Raw genomic sequence first — 21,386 nt, forward strand, 5'->3', positions numbered from 1 at the left:
TGGGGAGAACAGGGAGAGAAGGGCATAGTATGAAGGACAGTAAGCTAAAGATGGTCCCCTTTTCAACATGCACTCACAATCCTGCTCTCACAGGAAACAAACTCAGAGCTGGTCCAGGCATGTCCCTTCCCACCCTTGTTTTTTAAGAAAGGTTAGTGTTGGGGGCCAAGGGAATCACGGGTATCAGGTCAATAGGAGAAATGTTGCTCTATTATTCTGATCAGGAGACTGTAAAGTGCGTTAGGACAGAAACTTTGCCCTGTTCATCACTGTATCCAATGTATCTGAAAGTGTCTTGTACAGATTAGACACTCAAATAATAAATAAAATAAATTAAGAAAAAAAATGATAAGCAAGACCTAAAGGGCTATTCACCAAAATGCTAACGGTGATGGATACACTTCATCTTCTACTTAATTCACAAGCAAAAATGTCTATTTTATATAGTCATTTGATAATCAGAAAAACCAAAAATATTTCCAGCTTTAGAGGAAAAGTAGTTTGGAATCATCAAATTTTAGAAGAAATAAGAAGTATTAATGATCTACATACTCACTTTATAACATGAAGAAAATGACACCCAGAAAAGGTAAAGTTACTTACTTGCATAAGGTCACAAAGCTATTCTCAAACTTCATCCTGATTTCCCTTCAAACTACTTTCTCATACAAAAGCCATGCCTCAGTTCTGACACATTACCTCTTGTGCTTTCTCCTTACCATGTCTCCCACTAACTTGTGTGATCTTAAGCAAATGAATTAAACTCTGCAACAGTTTTAACTAGTTGATCTACAAGGTCACCTTTTTTTAAATATTTTTTCATTTTTTAGCTGTGCCATGCAGCATGTGGGATCTTAGTTCCCCGACCAGGGATCAAACCCACACCCCCTGCATTGGAAGCGCAGAGTCTTAACCACTAGACCACCAGGGAAGTCCCCTACAAGGTTGCCTTTAAGTCCATGATTCTGCAGGGGAACAAAATTTGCCACCCCATGTCTCTCTCTGGCATAAGGATTATTTTAGACTGATTATTTTTAAGAAACAGAAGACTAAGGAAGTCTTTCTTTTTACCTGCCCTTTAACTGCCTAGAAGAATTTAGATAAAGGGCCTGGTTCAGGAACAGCACTATCAACAGAGAGATCTGCAAAGAAAATGGGCTAGGTGTGGTAGGAGGAACTTGGCAGGGCCCAGAGACCAAGTCCTCTCTGTGTCCCCTTGTTCCTGCATGGCAGAGCAAACATTTGTTTATCCAACATTTGCTTTTCCATCTTCCTATAATTTTTTTCCTCCCCCTTGAAGTACCAAACCCCTAGCCCCTTCTCCTCTCAAATGCCATATAAACCTCAATTGCCTAACTGGGGCCTCATTTTTCTGATGGAGACCTCGTACATACATAATTAAATTTGATTTTCTCCTTTTCATCTGTCTCATGTCAATTTAATTCTTAGACCAGGTAGAAGAACCTAAAAAGGGCAGAGGGCAATTTTTTCCTTCCCCAGCAATTCTAAACCTCTACAGTTGCTGAAAGCAGTAAAATCCACATCATTGAATTCCTAGTCTAATTTCTGAATATAAATATAAGATAACAAGATTGCTTATGGAGATTATCTAATCTCCAAATTTATAAACCATGAACAGAATTTAACATTTTTATAATAAATCTTATATCACAATGTAAAGCAACTCTTTACAGGGCCCAAGTCCTAGACCAATGTCCTCAGGCACACCCACAAGGTCGCTAGCATAACGTCAAGCACTGAATTGTGCTAGAAGAGATGTGAAAGACCTAGTTTTAGCGCCTCTTATCCCTAGTACATACACACATATATACTCAATGCTACTTCTACTAGTTTTTCTGTAACTCATCACTCATAAAAGTTGGACGTAAAATGTAAAATTACTCTATTTTTCAGTAGGGAAGATAGCCACACTTCTGCAAAATCAACAATGATACCAAAAATAAAGCCTTAGCTTTCTCCTAATCTTTTTTTTAATCTTCACAATAATTGTCTTTACCGTCATTAAGTCCCTTGACTTTAGCCACCTTTAAACAAGTCTCTACTAACTTAACAATGTAACTAAAAAGTACTGGAGTAAAAGCCAGGAAACATGGATCCTTGCCATGAAAATATCTTGCCCAAGTTGCTTAAGACTCTTTAGGCTTCAGTTTCCATCATCTTCAAACTTAGCGTTTAGAACTAATTCTAGTCCCTTTTGCAATCGTACTAAAGTTACAGAATTCTACTGAATTCAGAACTACATCAATCTTCTGGTCTACTCCAGAAAACTCTATTTTCCATGAACAGTTTGCTGATGAGGTATGATGAAGAAACAATGCTCCCCAAAAGAAAATCCCTATTTTTTTTTTTTTTTTTTTTTTGCGTTACACGGGCCTCTCACTGTTGTGGCCTCTCCCGTTGTGGAGCACAGGCTCCGGACGCACAGGCTCAGCGGCCATGGCTCACGGGCCCAGCCGCTCCACGGCATGTGGGATTTCCCGGACCAGGGCACGAACCTGCGTCCTCTGCATCGGCAGGCGGACTCTCAACCACTGCGCCACCAGGGAAGCCCGAAAATCCCTATTTTTTAAATGCATATGCTTGTGAAGTCTTAATTTAAAACTTTCAAATTCATTCTTCTTACTATCACATCAAATGCCTATAAACTTTTTCCAAACTCTCAAAACATGACTTGACAGTATAATGACAACTTATTAAAAACTGCATCTTTATGCAATATTCAGATGTACAATGAATTAATTTTCTTATTCAATCTGTTTGTAAAAACATCTCAAACACTGCAAAACACAGTCATGAGGTGATATTTCTCGGAAAAAAAGAACAAAATTTCCAAATATAATTTTACTTTCTAGGATGAGTTTTAAAGCTGTTTTATAATATAAGAGCTCTTTTATTTTTAAATAATCTTATGTTTCTGAAATGATCATTATGCAGCCAAAATATTTTCTATTTATGTTTTTAAATAAATATATACACAAATATATATTGGGTTGGCCAAAAAGTTCATTTGGGTTTTCCGTAACATCTTATGGAAAAACCTGAATGAATTTTTTGGCCAACCCGATACATATGGTAACCAATCAGAAAACGTCTTGATCTAAAGTGTTCGCAACTTGAGTCTTATTTACATAAATAAAACAAAATAAACTGTGATTGAATAATATGAAAGGGCTGGGCATATTTCCTCCAAATTCTGCAAAAAGAATTAAATCCCTCACTGTCTCTTTTTAATCTGTTTTTTTAAATGTGTTCCCAATTAAATATCTTACATTTCTAATTAAATATTTTTCAAATAGCTACCATTTCTCACAGGCTTCTCAACTTTTCTTCATTTGTGCCTGAGAACTATTTGGAGAAATTATATTTCCCTAGAGATTAACTCAGGGAAAAAAAAGCAAAAAGAGAGTCAACAATGCCACTAAATTCTTATATTTCTTTTAAATACTGTCACTTTGCTTAAGAAAATTAAGTATTTAACATCAATGCTAAGTAAAACGTGAATTAAAACATACAGTATAGAGATTAACCAATAAACTTGTATACACTATGGGAGTTCTGAAGTCATGGGCACTTCCTATCATAGTCTTAAGCCATTCTGCTACTGAATTATCAATCAGAACACTCCATTCCTTAATCTTTCCAAGTGTCTACCACAGTTTGTCACAATTCCATACACATAAGCACATTTCCAAGCTCAGACTGGACCTTAAGCACATATAGAAACTTTCCACGATAATCCTCAGAATTTCCTGGTACCTCTGGAAGGAAAATGTGACAATCTAACAAGGTCAGATTTGAACAATGCTAGTCATTATCAATACTTTCCAATTCAATTCTTCCTTTCCTCTTTTCCTTCTATCCTTTGTCCCTCCTTTCCACTAACAGTGACACAAAAGGAGTTGGAAGTCTTAGTGACTATGACAAAACTCATTTACATCCACAACTTCAAAAACACAACATGAAACTAATTGATTTTTTTTAAGGTTTATTAAAAGCAATATCCTGAAGTTTCACAAATGAAGAGGCTTCTACCGGAAGGAGGCCTTCACCTTGAACTGGTTAAGTAAAATTTAACAGTCTCAATTTTTCAGAACAAGAAATAAGGAGTCTTCCCATTGAAGCACAAGAGAAAGAAGCGATAAGTACAGTTACAGCTAGCACACACACTGAAAGTAAGAGTAACCTACTATTGATACAATACTATGAGGCACAGGCAAATTCAAGCTCTTTGGGCTTTCCTATACCACCCAAAGGAAAATAAATAATCTGAAGTGAAAGAATAAACCTAAACACTCTTACTCTGTGGCTTCATGTATTTACTTAAAATATCTTTTAGTTCAGAAACAAAATATTTCTTTATAAGTACAGCATGGGAAAATTACTTAGACCTTTGCCTCTCAGAAAGGTAGTATACAAAAGGGTGCAAAGGTCCACTATTTACAACTAATGATTCCAAGCAATCATACAGTCAGTCATTCCTAAAAGCTATTCATGTTACTAAGACTAGCAGTATAGTTTATGGGACAATGTTTTTCCCAGTTTCTTTAAAATAAACTGGGCCAAGAGGCAGAGGACTAAATGGTGTTCTTACCCTGTCATAATTGTTCACACTCCTATGTCCTAGAAGAGAGTGTTTTTTACCACCTAAGTACAGAATTGAACAAGTATGAATTTTAAGCTGATAACTACACGTAGTTATCACCTTCACATCTAACTGGATATCAAAGCGTCTAGAAGTTATTAAATATTTTCACTGAAAACTGTCTCTGTGTTCTGGTACAGGCTTAGAAGCCATTCCCTAAGGTTCTCCAGAATATCAGCATCATTTTCCATGGTGGTTTCATATATTCGTGCCTAGAGTTGCAAAAACAGTATTAAGAGGAGGGTAGCCAAATTCTCATCAGGATTCCTATCCAAAGTTGGCGTGCCTCCCCTGTTATTTGCTTCCACTGAAAATAACAAATACAGGGACACCAAATTCAATCAAGCATATACACAATGATCTAAACAGCCATGTAGTACTTTAGCTGTAAAAATAAATTATTGGCACTTAAGCAAATTATATGAAAATAATAATAATATTATTATTAAATAATAAAGGGACATCCTCTCCCTTTTTATTAGTTGTGAAATAAAGCATCCATTGCTAGATATGTTAGGGAAAGAATTTGGCTCTAAACAGCAATAGATGCAAATGTGTTATTACAGATTTCAGAGAAGACCCAGAAATCCTTGGAATAATGGCAGTGAGAATTTACAGCTTTCTTCCAGGAGTGAAGCAGAAGACACATGGTTAAGAACACGAGATCCACAATCAAGTGACATAAGTTTTCTAAGGCTTAGTTTCCTCATCTATAAAGTGGGGATAACATGTGTGCCTATATACCTCACAGGGTTATTGTGAAGATGTAACAAAATAATGTAAGCAAAGAACTTTATATGGTGCTGGTTATACATCAAAGAGTAATAACTACTTGTACTACCACTAATATTATTAGAACCTTAGGTATTCTACACAGAGAGGTTAAAGGGCCAATTAAAAGTAAATTTAATCTAGACAAATACCATGTGGTTTCACTTACATGTGGAATGTTAAAAAAAAAATGAAACAAAACAGAAACCGAGTCATAGATACAGAGAACAAACCAGTGGTTGCCAAAGGGAAGGGGAGTAGGAGACTGGGCAAAATAGGTCAAGGAGATTAAAAGGCACAAACTTCCAATTATAAAATAACTAAGTCGTGGGGAGGTAACATACAGCATAAGGAATACAGTCAATAATACTGTAATAATTTTGTATGGTGACAGATGTTACTAGACTTATCGTGGTGATCATTTCATAATGTATTTAAATGTCAAGTCACTATGTTGCACACCTGAAGCTAACATAATATTGTATGTCAACTATATTTCAATTTTAAAAAAAGTAAATTTATCTAGCCATCCTCTAGAAGAGTGGTAGGCAAACAACAGCCTGCTAGATAAATGAGTCCTTTTGTTTGGCATGAAAGCTAAAGATGGTTTTTACATTTTCAAATGGTGGGAAAAAATTAAAAGAATAATATTTTGTGTCATGTTAAGATTACATGAAATTCAAATTTAAGTGTCAGTAAGTTTTATTGGAACATAGCCATGCTCATTCATTTACATATTTCCTATTGCTGTTTTCATACTACAATGGCAGAATTCAGCTGCAACAGAGCAAATATGGCTCACAAAGACAAATTATTTACTATCTGGACCTTTACAGAAAAAGATGCCAACCCTTGGTCTAGAATCTAGACTAGAGCAACTATTTAAAAACTAAATGGTTAATACATGGGTGCTTTCCTTTTGTAGTTAACTTGACAGATTTTCAGATAGTTTTTCAAAAGTAATTGTCTAAATCTGCAAGCATTAAAAATTCTGTTTAAGGCAATTGCTTCCCATACTCTTATCCTCATATCATTACATTTCCATTTATCAGAAAAAGTTACAAACAAAATCACTCTAAACATTGCTGTTTTTAGGCTCTAATACCACTACTGGCATGTAATAACAAGCAGAACATGAAAAGATCTCCTTACCATGAATATATGTTTACCAAGACAAGTAAGAGTTAAGCACTGAAATCAATGGTAAAGTTAAATGCCAAAAGGAACAGAAAACTAAGTTGCATCCAATGTCACTGATTCTGCAAGCTAACTCATCACCTTTGGGGAAAAAGAAAAGGCTGAAATAAAGGGAGATTTTTGAAAATTACTATAAGATGCAAAGTGAAAGAAATGCAATTATATGATGAGGAAGAAACAGAAGTATGAAAAAAGAGCAGAACATTCTTAAACTACATACAAGTAGATAAGAGAAGAAAGGAAACGAGAGAGAAGACAAAACAACAGAAATCATAAAAGGCAGAACAAACACAGTTGAAGATACTTATAAGACATACAAAGCAAAGGAAAATGTTTGACTACAATATCATGGGAAGGAAATCATCAGTTCAAAATCTGTCAATCATTTCTTCCTCTCCTTTCTTTCCCAAAGGTCTTGTTTGATTTTGAGAAAACATTATAGGGAAAATGTTGCAGGACTTTATTAAGTATCAGTGAAGAAACTGCTGCAGAGATAAATGATATCTGAAATGTTAAAGGAGCAAAAGAAACAGAAACTGCAGTTGGAGAACTTACACACCCTGATAGGGGAGGTAAACCTGCAAAATGATTAAATTACTCAGAAAATTACAAAGTAACATACAAATGAAGTAGATGATAATTCTACTGGCAGAAAGAAAGGAAAGCAAAGGAATTCATACTCTAGCTTGTGAAGAAAGACTGTAGTTTGGAGCTTGAGGAGGGTCTGAAATACCAGGAGGGGAAATTGGAAAAGGAATCAGATAGGGATGAGCAAAAATGTGCACAAGTGTCATTAACGAATTTATGATTTAACAAGTAGCCAAAATCATAAATGTAGTCTATCTAGAATAATTATGCTATTTTCTATAGTAATCGAGCATTAAAGATGACAAGCAGTTGGACAGACTTAAGTACAGAAACTGTCAGAGCTGATAAAGCAAGAAGTCGACATGATTAAGACTTTCCAGTACATTACCAGGGGTGAGAACGAAATTACTGACAACAAATTTCTATATGTAGAAAGGAAAATGAAGCCTGGAAGCTGCCAAATAAGGAAAATAGGCAAAAATTGAAAGACTACTCTTACTACAGTCAAAAATAAAATATGAGTATTCAAGAGGCCTGTGAATTAGAGGAATGTATTTCTGGGTCATTTCATTACAGCATTTTAGTGATTAAATGACTATGGATATACAGACAATGGTAGAATGAAAAGGGGAAGTCTAAATACATTTTCTACTCCTAAAACACAGAAAAAGAGCTCTCCCAACAAATTACCATATATAAAGACCACGGTCGAGAACAAAATCCATAAAGATAAATCTCAAGTCTTACCAAGTGGAAGTCATTTCAAGATTCCAAAAAGAAATACTCAAAAGGCTTAGAAATTACAAAAATATGTAAAATATTCTTTAAATACTATGCAAATACCCACACTGAAATTTACATAAGAGGATGATGCTTCAGTAGGCCACACACACAAAGGTGTTACAGCATTAAATGACTGGATGATATCACAATATAGAATTTCCAGTTCAGTCGGAGTTGGTTGACTCATAGCATATCAACAAAGTAGTACTGGCACAGACTGACATGATATTGTCTCAACTATATAGATCTATTCTTTAATTGAGATTTTAGTTGTGAAACTATTTTCTAGCCTGATTAATAGCTTAGGAAAGAAAACAGCTCAGGTTTCATTTGTCTCCACATAGTTTTAACTATTTATATACTCTTTGCAAAATTTAAGTACTTACTAATATCATCTTCATGATAAATGACAGAGTGAAATGGCAGAGTGCGGTCTTTAATATATCTGTCTGCTGGCTCAACATAAAATGTGCCACCACGAGTCTGAATGAATCCTTCAAATCTTCCATCAATAACAGACCCATGGCTAAAACTTCCTTCTTCACCTATTAATGAAAGCCACAAACTCTTAAAAATTTGATTTGCACATGAATGTTAAATTCATTCTCCTTTATAAAGCCATTCTTATGTATTGAGAAAAAAACTAAATACAAATTTACCGGGGAAATTAATTTTCACATAAAACATATCAACCTGAATGTGAACAACAACTGGAACTTAGTTAAAATATATACAGTATATATATAGTAACAACAATGAAAAATGGAACATCTGTCTTGCTGACAATCAAATTCCCAGAACCTAGAACAGTGCCTGGTATGCATGCAATAGTCATTCAAAAAAATGACTTAAATAAACTTAGAGGCAAGCAGATCCACTGATAAAATATACACTTTCAAAATAAAGGTATTAAAGTATCTTTTGAACTTCTACTCTAATTGCCATAAGAAAAAAGTTCCTTTCCCACCTAATATATTCTGCACGAACATTTTAGCTTCCTTACCACCAGTAGGTTTTATAAATACATTTTATAAATAAGACAGGGGCTTCCCTGGTGGCGCAGTGGTTGAGAGTCCGCCTGCTGATGCAGGGGACATGGGTTCGTGCCCCGGTCTGGGAGGATCCCACATGCCGTGGAGCGGCTGGGCCCGTGAGCCATGGCCGCTGAGCCTGCGTGTCCGGAGCCTGTGCTCCGCAACGGGAGAGGCCACAACAGAGAGAGGCCCGCGTACCGCAAAATAAAATAAAAATAAAAATAATAAAAATAATAAAAATAAGACAGTATTAAATATTTCAGAAGCAATTTGAACAAAAGTATGCCAACAATTCTTTCTAAGATATTGGAAAAAGGTTCATGATAGTGTCCCATCAATTATACTTCTTTAGGGAAAGAAAATTATAAGAAAAAAGGTAGTTTTGGTTCGGTCATAAAGAAAAGCTGAGTACCAAACATCAAATGATAAGAAGAGGTGGGAAGTTAGGAGGGGGCTTTAAAAGTTAAATTTGCCATTCAAAAATTTCTCATTAAAACAAAAATCAGGCTTTCTGCAATTTCTAAGTTGTAGATTAACAGTAATTAGTTGACTTTAAGTTAATCATAGACTGAAGCTGACTCCAAGACCTTTGTATTTTAAATGATATGATGTTTATCTGCAAACTCATTTAGTCTTGTACACTTTTTGACTATCACCTACCAAAAAAAAGGGGGGGGGGGGCGGGGGGCTGGGAGACTACTGAGTTACTTGCCCAGCAAGGTAAATGATCAAGAAAATAACAGAAAACTATAATCTAACATTAGAAATCTTGACCTATGGAAAAACACTTTCCTTTTCCATTGAAGAATTATAAGAATACAAAAAAACTTTTAATTTTTTAACTACGCTTGATCTACAAATAAGAAATTTTAAGTACAGAAATGTCTCATTTACCCATCATCATAAGAAAAAAAAAGAAACCTTTCTCAAAGCATTTAATTTTTCAAGTCAGGATTTTGAGTGGAAATCTCTCTAATATGTAGAAATGAAATTTAACTTTCAATTAACTTTAATAACTCTTAATAAATAGGATCATCTTGAGTATTTATTAACATACAGTTATAACTCAATGATATTTTGCCCCTAATACCTCCCGAAGACTTTGATTTTTTAACTTTTTTACGACTTCCATCAATTGTTCTGTTCTCCCTACATTACTAAGCTGACAGATATAATTTTCCATTGGGCTAATAAGTGTGCCCCCTATCTCCCTAATATCTTTTTAAATCTGGTGTAGTAAGAGAAATTCATTAGAATTGTGAACAAAAAGCAAATAGATCCAGAGGAAGGAAGGCCCTGGGAGGATTTTCCTATGAACGACTTTGTCACATTATTTTTGGCTGTTAAGATAATCTTTACAGTTTCGTTATAAAACAGTTAAGTTACTGTTAATTCCTTGCCTGGAAGATCAGAAAATTATATAAATCATTAAAATTTTTTTTAAAACCTAACAGTTTGGAGGTAATGAGAGAGTCAAAACTTCTTACCTTTCAGAAGTCAGATGCTGCATAATTCAATACTAAACATATATGTAAAGGTTGATCCAAGAATTACTTCATTCTTCAAAGCCCATTGCTCTTCACGATACACTCAAATCTCCCCAGGATTTATCCCATCTTTCTGAAATATTTGCCTATACTTCAAAATGCATATATTTCCTTGTATAGAAAAAAATTAAAGAGGGTTCTTTTAAGGTTCAACTTACCATAAATATGTCCAGTGTAAATATGAGAGGTATCATAATCAAGTACCGTATTTGATGTTTCCACCCTAAATTCATCACTGAAAAGGGAAGTGTCCCTCTTCATTCGTAGGTTGAAATGTCTGCAAACAGGGTAGGAAAGGAAAAAAATGAAATTAAAAGGATCCAAATTTAAACAATTATTTTTTTAATTTAAAAAAATCTGCAAAATGTGGATTGTTTCACACAATTTGTCTATTTGGGAAATAACTGGCCAAGATTTTCTTATAAAAATTCTGCTCTGAAATTCAAGCTAACACTGTGATACAACTCACATACAATTAAACAGCAATCATCTAGGGATGTATTAAAAAAATAAATGCCTACAGACTGATTCTCACATGGTGAAACAAGATCATTCCAACAGCAACTAAGTTGCTTGAAGATAAAAACAAGCTTCGTGACCCAATTACTGTTAATTCACCACTACCTGTCTCCCCTCTCTAGTAATTCCATAGCTTTTCCATTTTCCCCTATTATTCACAACTCAGATAAGAGAATACATAAGGAAGTGCCATCTAATTAGATACTTAACATCTCTTCTCACAAAAGCAAGTATGTATGCTCTTTCTTTCACACACAGACACACACATACAGGAAGACAGACACACACACACAGAAAACTTTACAACTCCTTTATTTTTCCCTGGGGCATCTTCTTCTAATTCTTTTTAGACCTTTCTCAGTTCAATTTGGAGATCCCAAACCCAAAGGACCATGATATTAGCTGAAATCATACTCATTCTAACTGTCCTCTATAAAGGAAAAGGAAAGACCAAAATACTGAAATAAAATTAAATAAAGAAATCCAGGGTTTTAGAATCAAACTCAGAATCAAAATCTTAAGCCTAAATCTTAAGCCTAGTAAATCCTTACTAGCCCAGGATTCCTGTCCATTAAATGAAGATAACACATTCTATTTTCTGGAACCATTTTAAGGATTAGAGATTATAACGTATGTAAAGTCATTAACACAGTACCTGGCACAAAGGAGATGTAAAGGGTAGCAAAGTAGCTATTATTATTTAACTTTAAAAACTATATCAAGTCTCTTTTATAACTGCCATAAAGGTCTGCATATAACACAATTTCTACTCAGTGAATATGAACCAAAGTCTTTAATTAGCCAACCCCCAAATGTTAGTAGGATGTGGAATAATCTGAACTCTGACACATTGCTGGCGGAGGTAAAAAATGGTACAATCACTTTGGAAAACTGGCTGTTTCTTATAAAGGTAAACATACAAAAACCCTATGACCCACAATTCTATACCAAGAGAAATGAAAATATAAAATATATGTCCACACAAACAATTGGACACAAATGTCCAAAGCAGCTTTATTCATAATAGCCAAAACCTGGAAATAACCTAAATGTCTATCAGCAAGTAAAGAGAGAAAAAAAGGTTGTGGCTTATTCATACAGTAGCAAACTATTCAGCAATAAAATCACCAAACTACTAAAAATAGGTACTTTTATAAAACACAAAAGAATGCACACAGTATATATAATTCCATATATATGTAATTCCAGAATAGGCAAAATCTATCTTTAGTGACAGAAAGCAGATCAGTAGTTGCCTGGGATGGAGAGACTAAGAGCAAAAGGGAATGAAGGAATTTTTTGCTCTGATGGAAAAGTTCTACACCTTGATTTGAATGGTGGTTCACAAGTGTATACATTTGTCAAAACTTAAACTATACACTTGAAATGAATATATTTTATGTAAAGTATACTTCAATAATGTTGATTTTAAAGAAAAAAATCAAATAATTTTTCAAGTGAATAGGTGTCAACAGTTGGGTATAGCCATTACCTTCATAGAGTGTCACCCTTTCTGAACACTATTTTATCTTTTTCCCTTAATTTCCTGTATTGGCAACCTTTTATTTTGCAGCTGCACTCATTTCTACCTGCCTAAACCTCTCACCAAAAAACTCCTAGGGCTTCCCAACTACTGTGACAAGGACTGTAGGCTAGGAAAGACATCCTTAGAACCTTAACGTTCCAATCTACTGCAGCAAGTAATCAACAAAGCCAAACACATCTTCTAAATGGGAACTCCATAAAGTCAAAAAAAGACAATCCTAAACAAACAGGAATCTTGCCTGAATTCTTGTTGTATATCCTTTCCATAAAATTCCTTTTAACCAACTAATAGACATGAAATTCTTGATCATAAATGTGAGTATAAATACACACATTATTTTTTAAAGGATCACATTTTGAAAAATCATTAATTTATCATTTATACACTTTTAATTTACTATATAAATACCACCTCTAAAAGAGCATCTTTGTTAAACAGACTAAACAGTAAAAATCTAAGGGCTTAATATGTTTGTCATTCAGGATTTATTATTCAGCAAAACTGTTTTACCTTAAAATCATTATAAGCAGCAGCATTAGTACTCTATATCTCCCTCCCCCAAAATAGTAAAAGCTTCAGAAAGGACATTTAAGTTCAATATGAGAACAATCTATGCTGCAATCCTTACTCAAAAAAATAGTTTTATATCACTTTACATGTCTATGCAGATAGCAATCCTAGAGGGATGTTGTAACAGAGAGAATTTAAGAACACTTGAAGTAGGCCCCTTCTAATCTTAATACTGATTGCATAAGCAAATCATCTCATATATACAAAACATTATTCTCACTATTGATTTAATTGGATTGAAACCATATATAAAATCAGTTTTCAATTATGCACATATAGAGTCAAGAAGCAACACAGATAATAAAACAAAAAATCAAATTTACATCATACGCCCAAGATGCACTGCTCTATTAATATCAAAATTAATGTGCATCTGAAACATATATAAACAAAGAAGGAATGGAACAAGGGTGAGCCTGGAAGGCAGGTAAATGGTAGAAGAAGCCAGACTGAATTAAACTCTGTCACAATCCATGAAACAGATCAACTACAAATGAATAATCAGAAGCTGGATATATTATTCCATTAACTAAGTCATTGGATTCCAGTTCTCTAATTTTAATTCCACTACCATCTGTTTGATAGTTCATATCTTTACACTATTTTAATATTTATATAAATTGCAAATTCTTTGCAATAGTCCTGTCAGACAACACATTATAAAGTAATAATAATAATTAGCTGATGAACACATCCTACCTTCCCAATTTCTCAACAAGCCTTGAATAAAAAAATCATCTGAAAACATAACCTGATTCTTTTTATTTTATTTTATTTATTTTTTGGCTGCATTGGATCTTCGTTGCTGTGCATGGGCTTTCTCTAGTTGCAGTGAGTGGCGGCTACTCCTTGTTGCGGTGCGCGGGCTTCTCATTGCAGTGGCTTCTCTTGCAGAGCACGGGCTCTAGGTGCATGGGCTTCAGTAGTTGTGGCGCACGGGCTCAGCTGTTGTGGCTCGCGGGCTCTAGAGCGCAGGCTCAGTAGTGTGGCACGTGGGCTTACTTGCTCCGCAGCATGTGGGATCTTCCCAGACCAGGGCTCAAACCCATGTCCCCTGCACTGGCAGAAGGACTCTTAACCACTGCACAACCAGGGAAGTCCCAACCTGATTCTTTAATTGCTTAAACTTTTGGCCCAAAGGTCAGAAAAACTACAGTGAACACTGCCTTATAAAAATCACTGTATTTTGGGAAAACAGTTTGGTGGTTCCTCAAAAAGTTAAACAGAATTACCATATGATCCAGCAATTCTACTTCTATGTATATACCCAAAGGAATGGAAATCAGGGACTCAGATACTTGTACACCAGTGTGTGTGGCAGCATTATCCATAATAGCCAAAAGATGGAAACAATCCTAATATTCATCAACATATGGATTTCAAGATGTATGTATGGGGAATTCCCTGGTGGTCCAGTGGTTAGGGATCCGCACTTTCACGGCCAAGGGCCCAGGTTCGATCCCCGGTCAGGGAACTAAGGTCCCATAAGCCGCATGGCGCGGCCAAAAAAAAAGATGTACATATGATTGGTATATACATACAATGGATTATTCAGCCTTAAAAAGGAATGAAATTCTGATACACTACAACACATATGAACATTAGAAACATTATGCTAAGTGAAAGGAGCCAGATGCAAAAGGCCACATATTATATGACTCCAGTTATGAAGGACCTAGAATAGGCAAATTTCTAGAGATAGAAAGTAGAACACAGGTTACCAAGGGCTGGTAGGAGGGCAGAATTGGAAGTTATTGTTTCTGTTTGGTATAATCAAAAAGCTCTAAAAATGAATCACGGTGATAGTTAGACAACACTTTGAATGTACCTAATGCCACTGAATTGTACACTTAAAAATGATTAAAATAGTAAGTTACATGTTATTTTGCCACCATAAAAATAAATAAATTTAAAAAAATCATTGTACTGGGACTTACCTGGTGGCGCAGTGGTTAAGACTCCATGCTCCCATTGCAGGGGGCCAGGTTTGATCCCTGGTCAGGGAACTAGATCCCACATGCATGCCACAACTAAGAGTTCACATGCCACAACTAAGGAGACTGCATGCCGCAACTAAGGAGCCCAACTGCTGCAACTAAAGGAGCCCACGTGCACCAATTAAGGAGCTGGTGAGCTGCAACTAAGGAGCCCACGAGCCGCAACTAAGACCCGGCGCAACCAAATAAATAAATAAATAAACATTAAAAAAAAAATCATTGTATTCCCAAAAGCTAGGGTACAAAATAAAATTGTGCGGGCAGAGATACCCTTCCTAGTGGTAAAAGCCCCTAGAGAATTGTTTGAGATAGTAGTATTGTGATGATAATGATGAGATTGTAACATTCTTCTTAAATTTATATAGGTTTACAGTTTTCAGAGCACTTTCACACATATTACTGCATCCCGTCCTCACAGTAACATTGCAAAGGAAGCACGATGAATATTTTTATCAAAGGGTATGACTCAGGTCACAAGACTAGAATTAGGACTAGAACTCTAGTATTTGGTTTCTGCATCGTGCTTTCAGTCATACCACGAATGCCTCTCAAGCATGTGCCAGAAGCAGTCAAGCTAATATACGCTGAGTGTTGTAGCAGTCTTAATGTATGTAATATTATCAGTCTTCACCAAGTCACCTTTTAAAATCTGAACAAATGCAAGTAAGATACAGAAGTGAAAATATAACCTTATTTGAATTTCACTGAAAATTCTACTTTACAACACCACCATAAGAAGTTCCCTTTGATTATTAATCCCGTTTTACTATGTTTCTTTCAGTAAGTTTATTTCCCTTATTTATTTATTTGGCTGTGTTGGGTCTTCGTTTCTGTGCAAGGGCTCTCTCCAGTTGTGGCAAGTGGGGGCCACTCTTCATCGCGGTGCCTGGGCCTCTCACTATCGCGGCCGCTCTTGTTGTGGAGCACAGGCTCCAGACGCGCAGGCTCAGTAGTTGTGGCTCACGGGCCCAGTTGCTCCGCGGCATGTGGGATCTTCCCAGACCAGGGCTCGAACCCATGTCCCCTGCATTGGCAGGCAGATTCTCAACCACTGCGCCACCAGGTAAGCCCTCTTTTTTTTATTATTATAATATAGTATACTGTAATCAAAGATAAACTTTAGATTTCCTCTGAGGAGGAAGATGCTCTGTATAAGGAACATCATTTGCACTGGGAATATTTTCCTACTGTTAGATTTAATCACTATGTTGATTCTATGAATCAATAGTATTTTGTCTCTCATCTTGATTATAGTAGTTCTATTATAATTCTTTCCTCAGTGGCATATAGTAGAGTTATAAAGAATAGAGTAAAATTATAGGAGGGCAAAATCAGCTAACAAATGACAGCAATTTGAAAAAATACATGAAACAGATTTCAAATCTCGGGCCTCAGTGCTTTGAAAATGCAGTTGTACCATGTGGTAATAATAGTTGGTTTTCCCCTCTAAGGCTTGAGAAAAGCACTCTAAATCTAAACTAAACAAACAAACAGAGGTACCAGAACCACCTTTGGTACAGAACAACAAAATTAATTATGCTAGGATATGATTCTTTAAGTTTTTGGATGATCATATACCTTCTATATTAAAGAGGTACCATTCTATATATTAGAACAGTAAGAATATAAAGTGAAAAGAAGTTGCCTTTTCCCATATGATAGCTATTTAGGCTAAAGATAATATGGCTCTGACTCTCAGAAGAAAAACAGCAAAAGTTAAAGGTGCATCCCTTGAACTGAAGTCATATTAGGACAAAAAGCCTCGACTAATCAAGTACCTTGGTAACAGGGGGAAGAAACCTGAGAGCAAAAACCTTGCTTCCAAGTATGTCTGTAATCCAGCAGTCCCAGACAGGTCTACTGTGTCTAAATGGAACAGGTTATGGTAGGCCTGGGTAGTGATTCCTAGAAATAAAACAGTACTTAATAGCCATCCCTGACATTTCTAGGTATTCTTTTCCTTGTAACATTCACCTTCTTCTTAATAAAGATGCTTGACAGAGTCTCCACCCAAATTATTTTTGTAAGACAAGTTGCCAGTATTAACAGCAAATATTACTATGAGTCAAATATCTAGTTTACTTCCACTAGTATACTTTTGAAACAGCAAAGTCCTTTTTCAAATTATCTTAAAGAAGCCACTATCTGCCTCCTCCAAAAAAAAAGGATAAAACAGAACAGGTTGGTAGAAGGGGAAAGGGCAGAGTCAGCCCACCTGCGGCCCATTGGGAAGAACCTGAGGCAACCTCCAAAGAAATTCTAGGGTTCTACAGTTTGAAAAACACAGTTCCAGGCTTTACTGATGGCCCTGAGGTAGATAGATTACCTAAAATAAGCAAAAATACATATACGAGATTCCTCAAGAGTTCCCAAAGAAGATAAAAGTGAAACTAAAACTCAAGCAAAAATAAGTAAATTTATCCTGTGTAAGGAGAAGCAGGGATTTCCCTAGTGGCGCAGTGGTTAAGAATCTGCCTGCCAATGCAGGGGACAGAGGTTCAACCCCTGGTCCGGGAAGATCCCACATGCCGTGGAGCAACTAAGCCCATGCGCCACAACTACTGAAGCCGGCGTGCCTAGAGCCCGTGCTCCACAACAAAGAGAAGCCACCGCAATGAGACGTCAGCGCACCACAACAAAGAGTAGCCCCCGCTCGCCTCAACTAGAGAAAGCCCGCGTGCAGCAACAAAGACCCAAGGCAGCCAAAAATAAATTAATTAATTAAATTAATTAAATTAAAAAACAAAAGAAATACTTTTACACTCTTATTTCCATTCCTTTTTCAAAACAGGAGGAAGCTCAGTTTTTTAAAACTCATTCCCTCTTCATATCACATAAACCCTAGTTAGTGCTTAAAAACATGAAAAATAAAAATGATATTTCATGTTAAAATCTTATCCAAGAAGCTAAGCTCAGAGCCATCATCAGCTCCCAATTTAACTTCTTCAACACAGAATTAACGTGAACACAACTCAGTTGCTATTTCTTATTTCAGTAAGTAATTCAAATAGCCAGTGTAGCCTTCAGAGTTTTAAAAAACACATTTGTTAGGCTTTTAATTTCTGTGTAACGAGGAATCAGGCAATAAGGCAATAACTAAGAATTGCATATCTTAGAAAATCCACTGCTGAGACAAAGAGTGGTATGAAATATACTTAAACAAAAGTATATGCTAAAGGGCACTGTACCTGACATAAAATAGGTACAAATAAATACCATTTTCCTTTAGGAATTTTTGCTCAAACTTGCTCAAACCTTGTTGGAATAGCTTTCAGTGTCAGGTCAGTATTTTTTTTTATTTTGTTTTTCCATATCCATAACAGTAGCATTTTTACACAATTCTAATTTATTCTGTTGCTCTTCTTTATGAGCTGGCATCTATCTGTGCTCCCTAGATTCTCACTTCTGCTTCTTAAAGTGTGCTGGTTTGTCTATGGAGTTAAAAGCACCCTGGGTTTCTGCTACGCTACTCATGATATGTCAAAGATAAAGTCCAAGACAATTCCTGAGTAAACCAGCTCCAGTCAGGACCCAAAGAGAATACTTATGCCTTTCACAGGTTACCTGGGCCACATCCTTGATACCCTCACATTTCAGAGGCAGGGAGAACTTGAGTCTCAAACTGCAAAGAAACTTCAAATCAAATTATCTGACCATTTATTTTGAACAGTTTGTAAATGTACAGTTAAGACTACAGGAATAATTATCTTATCAAAATCAGAAAAAAGAAAACTCCAAAACATCGTACTGCACTTAGATAAAATTTTGGTATCTTTTACACTATATACAAATCACATATTAGATGGAAACAATTTCTGATTTATTATGTACCTAAACAATTAAACACAGAAGCATAAAAAATAGTTTATTACTGACTAGACAGTGTTTTGAGTTCTTTTTAATTTAGTTACTTGAGTGTTACTCATATATTTTGTAGAACTTTAAAGCAGGAAGAGGCCTTAAACATTATCTCATCCATACTTCAAGGTTTTACTAATAAGGAAGCTAAGGCTCAAAAGAATCTCTAGATAACGCATGTCAAGTCAGAAGGGAACACCATTCAGGCTCCAAATTACCACAGTACTCCTTTCTCTACCCAGTTTACGACTGTTTCAATACATATATTATACTTCCTATAAAAATCACAAGTTCTTTACTAAGTAGCTTCCTACTCAAATGTAAATCTATGAAAGGCAGTAAAGTTAGCAAAGTCGTGAGAAGACCAGAAAATAAAGTTGATTGCCCAAAGTATATAATGGAAAACAAAACATGAAGGAAATGTTTAAAAATACATATACACACAAGAAAAAAAAATGTAACTTCATGATGTATATGAGTCAAATTATTATGCTATACGTCTTAAATTTATACAGTGCTATATGTCAATTATATCTCAATAAAACTGGAAGAGAGAAAAAAGAGCAATGGTTTTTCATGGAATTCTCAAGAATGGACATTAGGCTTAAAGAATCTCAACATTCCTTCATTTAACACTGATATTTGTAAACTTGGGATGTGATCCACCCTTTCTTATTTAGGAAACGTGGAAGCCAGGTTGAAAGAATTGTGTTCATGTGCTTAGGCATAAAACAAGCAGAACAAAGAATGATTTTAATACTGAAAGACACACACACACACACACACATACCCACACCCTACAGAGGCTGTGCTAGTACCCAAAACCAACATTTTGTATATGGTGGGGAAGAAGAAGAAACTTAGCAGGAAATCTATAATTATATTTATCAAGGTCATTTTTGTAGGCCTATTTCAAGGAAAGGGAGAAATGAAACTATGAGATCATCACATTTTTAACTAAGGTATGTTATAAGGTAGTCACAATAACCATGTTTTAGGGCACAAACTCTGAGACAGTGTGAATATACAAGTATAATAATTGAGAAAACAAAATTAAATTCCTGAATTCAGATCTATTCTAGAAAATGTAGTATATGTATATAGTTAATTAAACAGATTTCTGTTAAAAGTACCTAAGATAATCACTAATACACAGAATGAGATTTCCTGGGTCCAGGTCCTTTGCTGAGAGCCTAAGCTAGAAGTAAGTCCTCCTCCCTTTGAATATGTACAGCATTTTATCTGTAAAGCACCATATCACATTTTCTTCTTATACAATGACTTACGCACATCTTGCAGCTCCTATCAGAATAACTAAATAACAGCGTGTACTTGTACACTCTCTCTCAGTTACTCTCACACATGTACCAAAAAAAAACAAAAGGAGGTAGGGATTTGGTTTTGCCATATGTTCAATATGAATTATGTAATGGAGCTAATAAAAATCTAATGATGTAATAGAAATGTGGTATCCAAACCAAAGGCAGCTAGAATCCCAACTTTTCCTTTTGGCAGTCACACGATATTTGCAATACAGCATTAAATTTACTTTGAGATAGTTATTAAAAACTTAGGAAGGCTTAATGATTGCTTATTATTTCATGGTACCAATAAAGAATGGGTAATTAAAATTTTTACTGAGGTTAAGGGTCATAAAAATTTACATGATTTGCCATCACTAAATTTTTATCTAGAAGAACAGATCCTGAAATGAATTTTTTCTTCCTTCAAAACAAAGTAGATTTTATAACTTGAAAGTACTTTTTTCTATAATGATCATTGTTTTGTAATATGGAAATTAAGTTAAGTAATGCATTAATTTCCATGTGCAAAATACTTTGTTTCATAGCAGTTCTTATTATCTGATTTATTTCATCCATTAAAATCTTCCTTGAGTGTCTATAGTATAAGGGCAAATAGCAGACACACTAAATAGTAGCATGTGTCTGCCTGTGAGGAAGAAAAAACACAGTTACAGAAAAATAAACAAGAAATACACACATGAAAAGGAAGAGATATGGAACCAATGCCAACGGTACAGGTAAGTAATTTAAAGGTTCAGAGGAAGGTGTAAATAAAGCTTCAAAGAAGTAGAACTTGAATTGTGTATTAAAAGGTGATCAGAATTTAAGATAAATAATATAGGAAACAAACTGTACATGGTATATTCAGCAATGAGAAGCTCATTCTGAATGAAACAGACACAATATTAGGAAGTGGAACAAAGTAAGTTTAGAATAGACTTGAGTTAATTCACAAAGAATCTTGAAAGCCCAGTTAAGAAATCTGGCTAACAATCATTAATTGAACACT

The 21,386-nt window shown here is 35.3% G+C and overlaps 1 protein-coding gene across 2 annotated transcripts in view; it reads right to left on the minus strand.

Moving 5' to 3' along the window:
• The window catches only part of ADAM10 (ADAM metallopeptidase domain 10), a gene marked incomplete at both ends in the record, with an annotated part of 122,147 nt that overhangs the window by 64,035 nt on the left and 36,726 nt on the right, over positions 1–21,386 (minus strand). For both annotated transcript variants that reach the window (XM_079700101.1, XM_079700100.1), the window contains 2 exons: positions 8,389–8,547; positions 10,742–10,860. In XM_079700101.1, coding sequence (XP_079556227.1) covers positions 8,389–8,547; positions 10,742–10,860 — 278 coding nt within the window. The remainder of the gene's footprint in view (positions 1–8,388; positions 8,548–10,741; positions 10,861–21,386) is intronic.

Source organism: Hyperoodon ampullatus (assembly GCF_949752795.1).
Source record: "Hyperoodon ampullatus genome assembly, chromosome: 3".
NCBI classification, from domain to species: Eukaryota; Metazoa; Chordata; class Mammalia; order Artiodactyla; family Ziphiidae; genus Hyperoodon; species Hyperoodon ampullatus.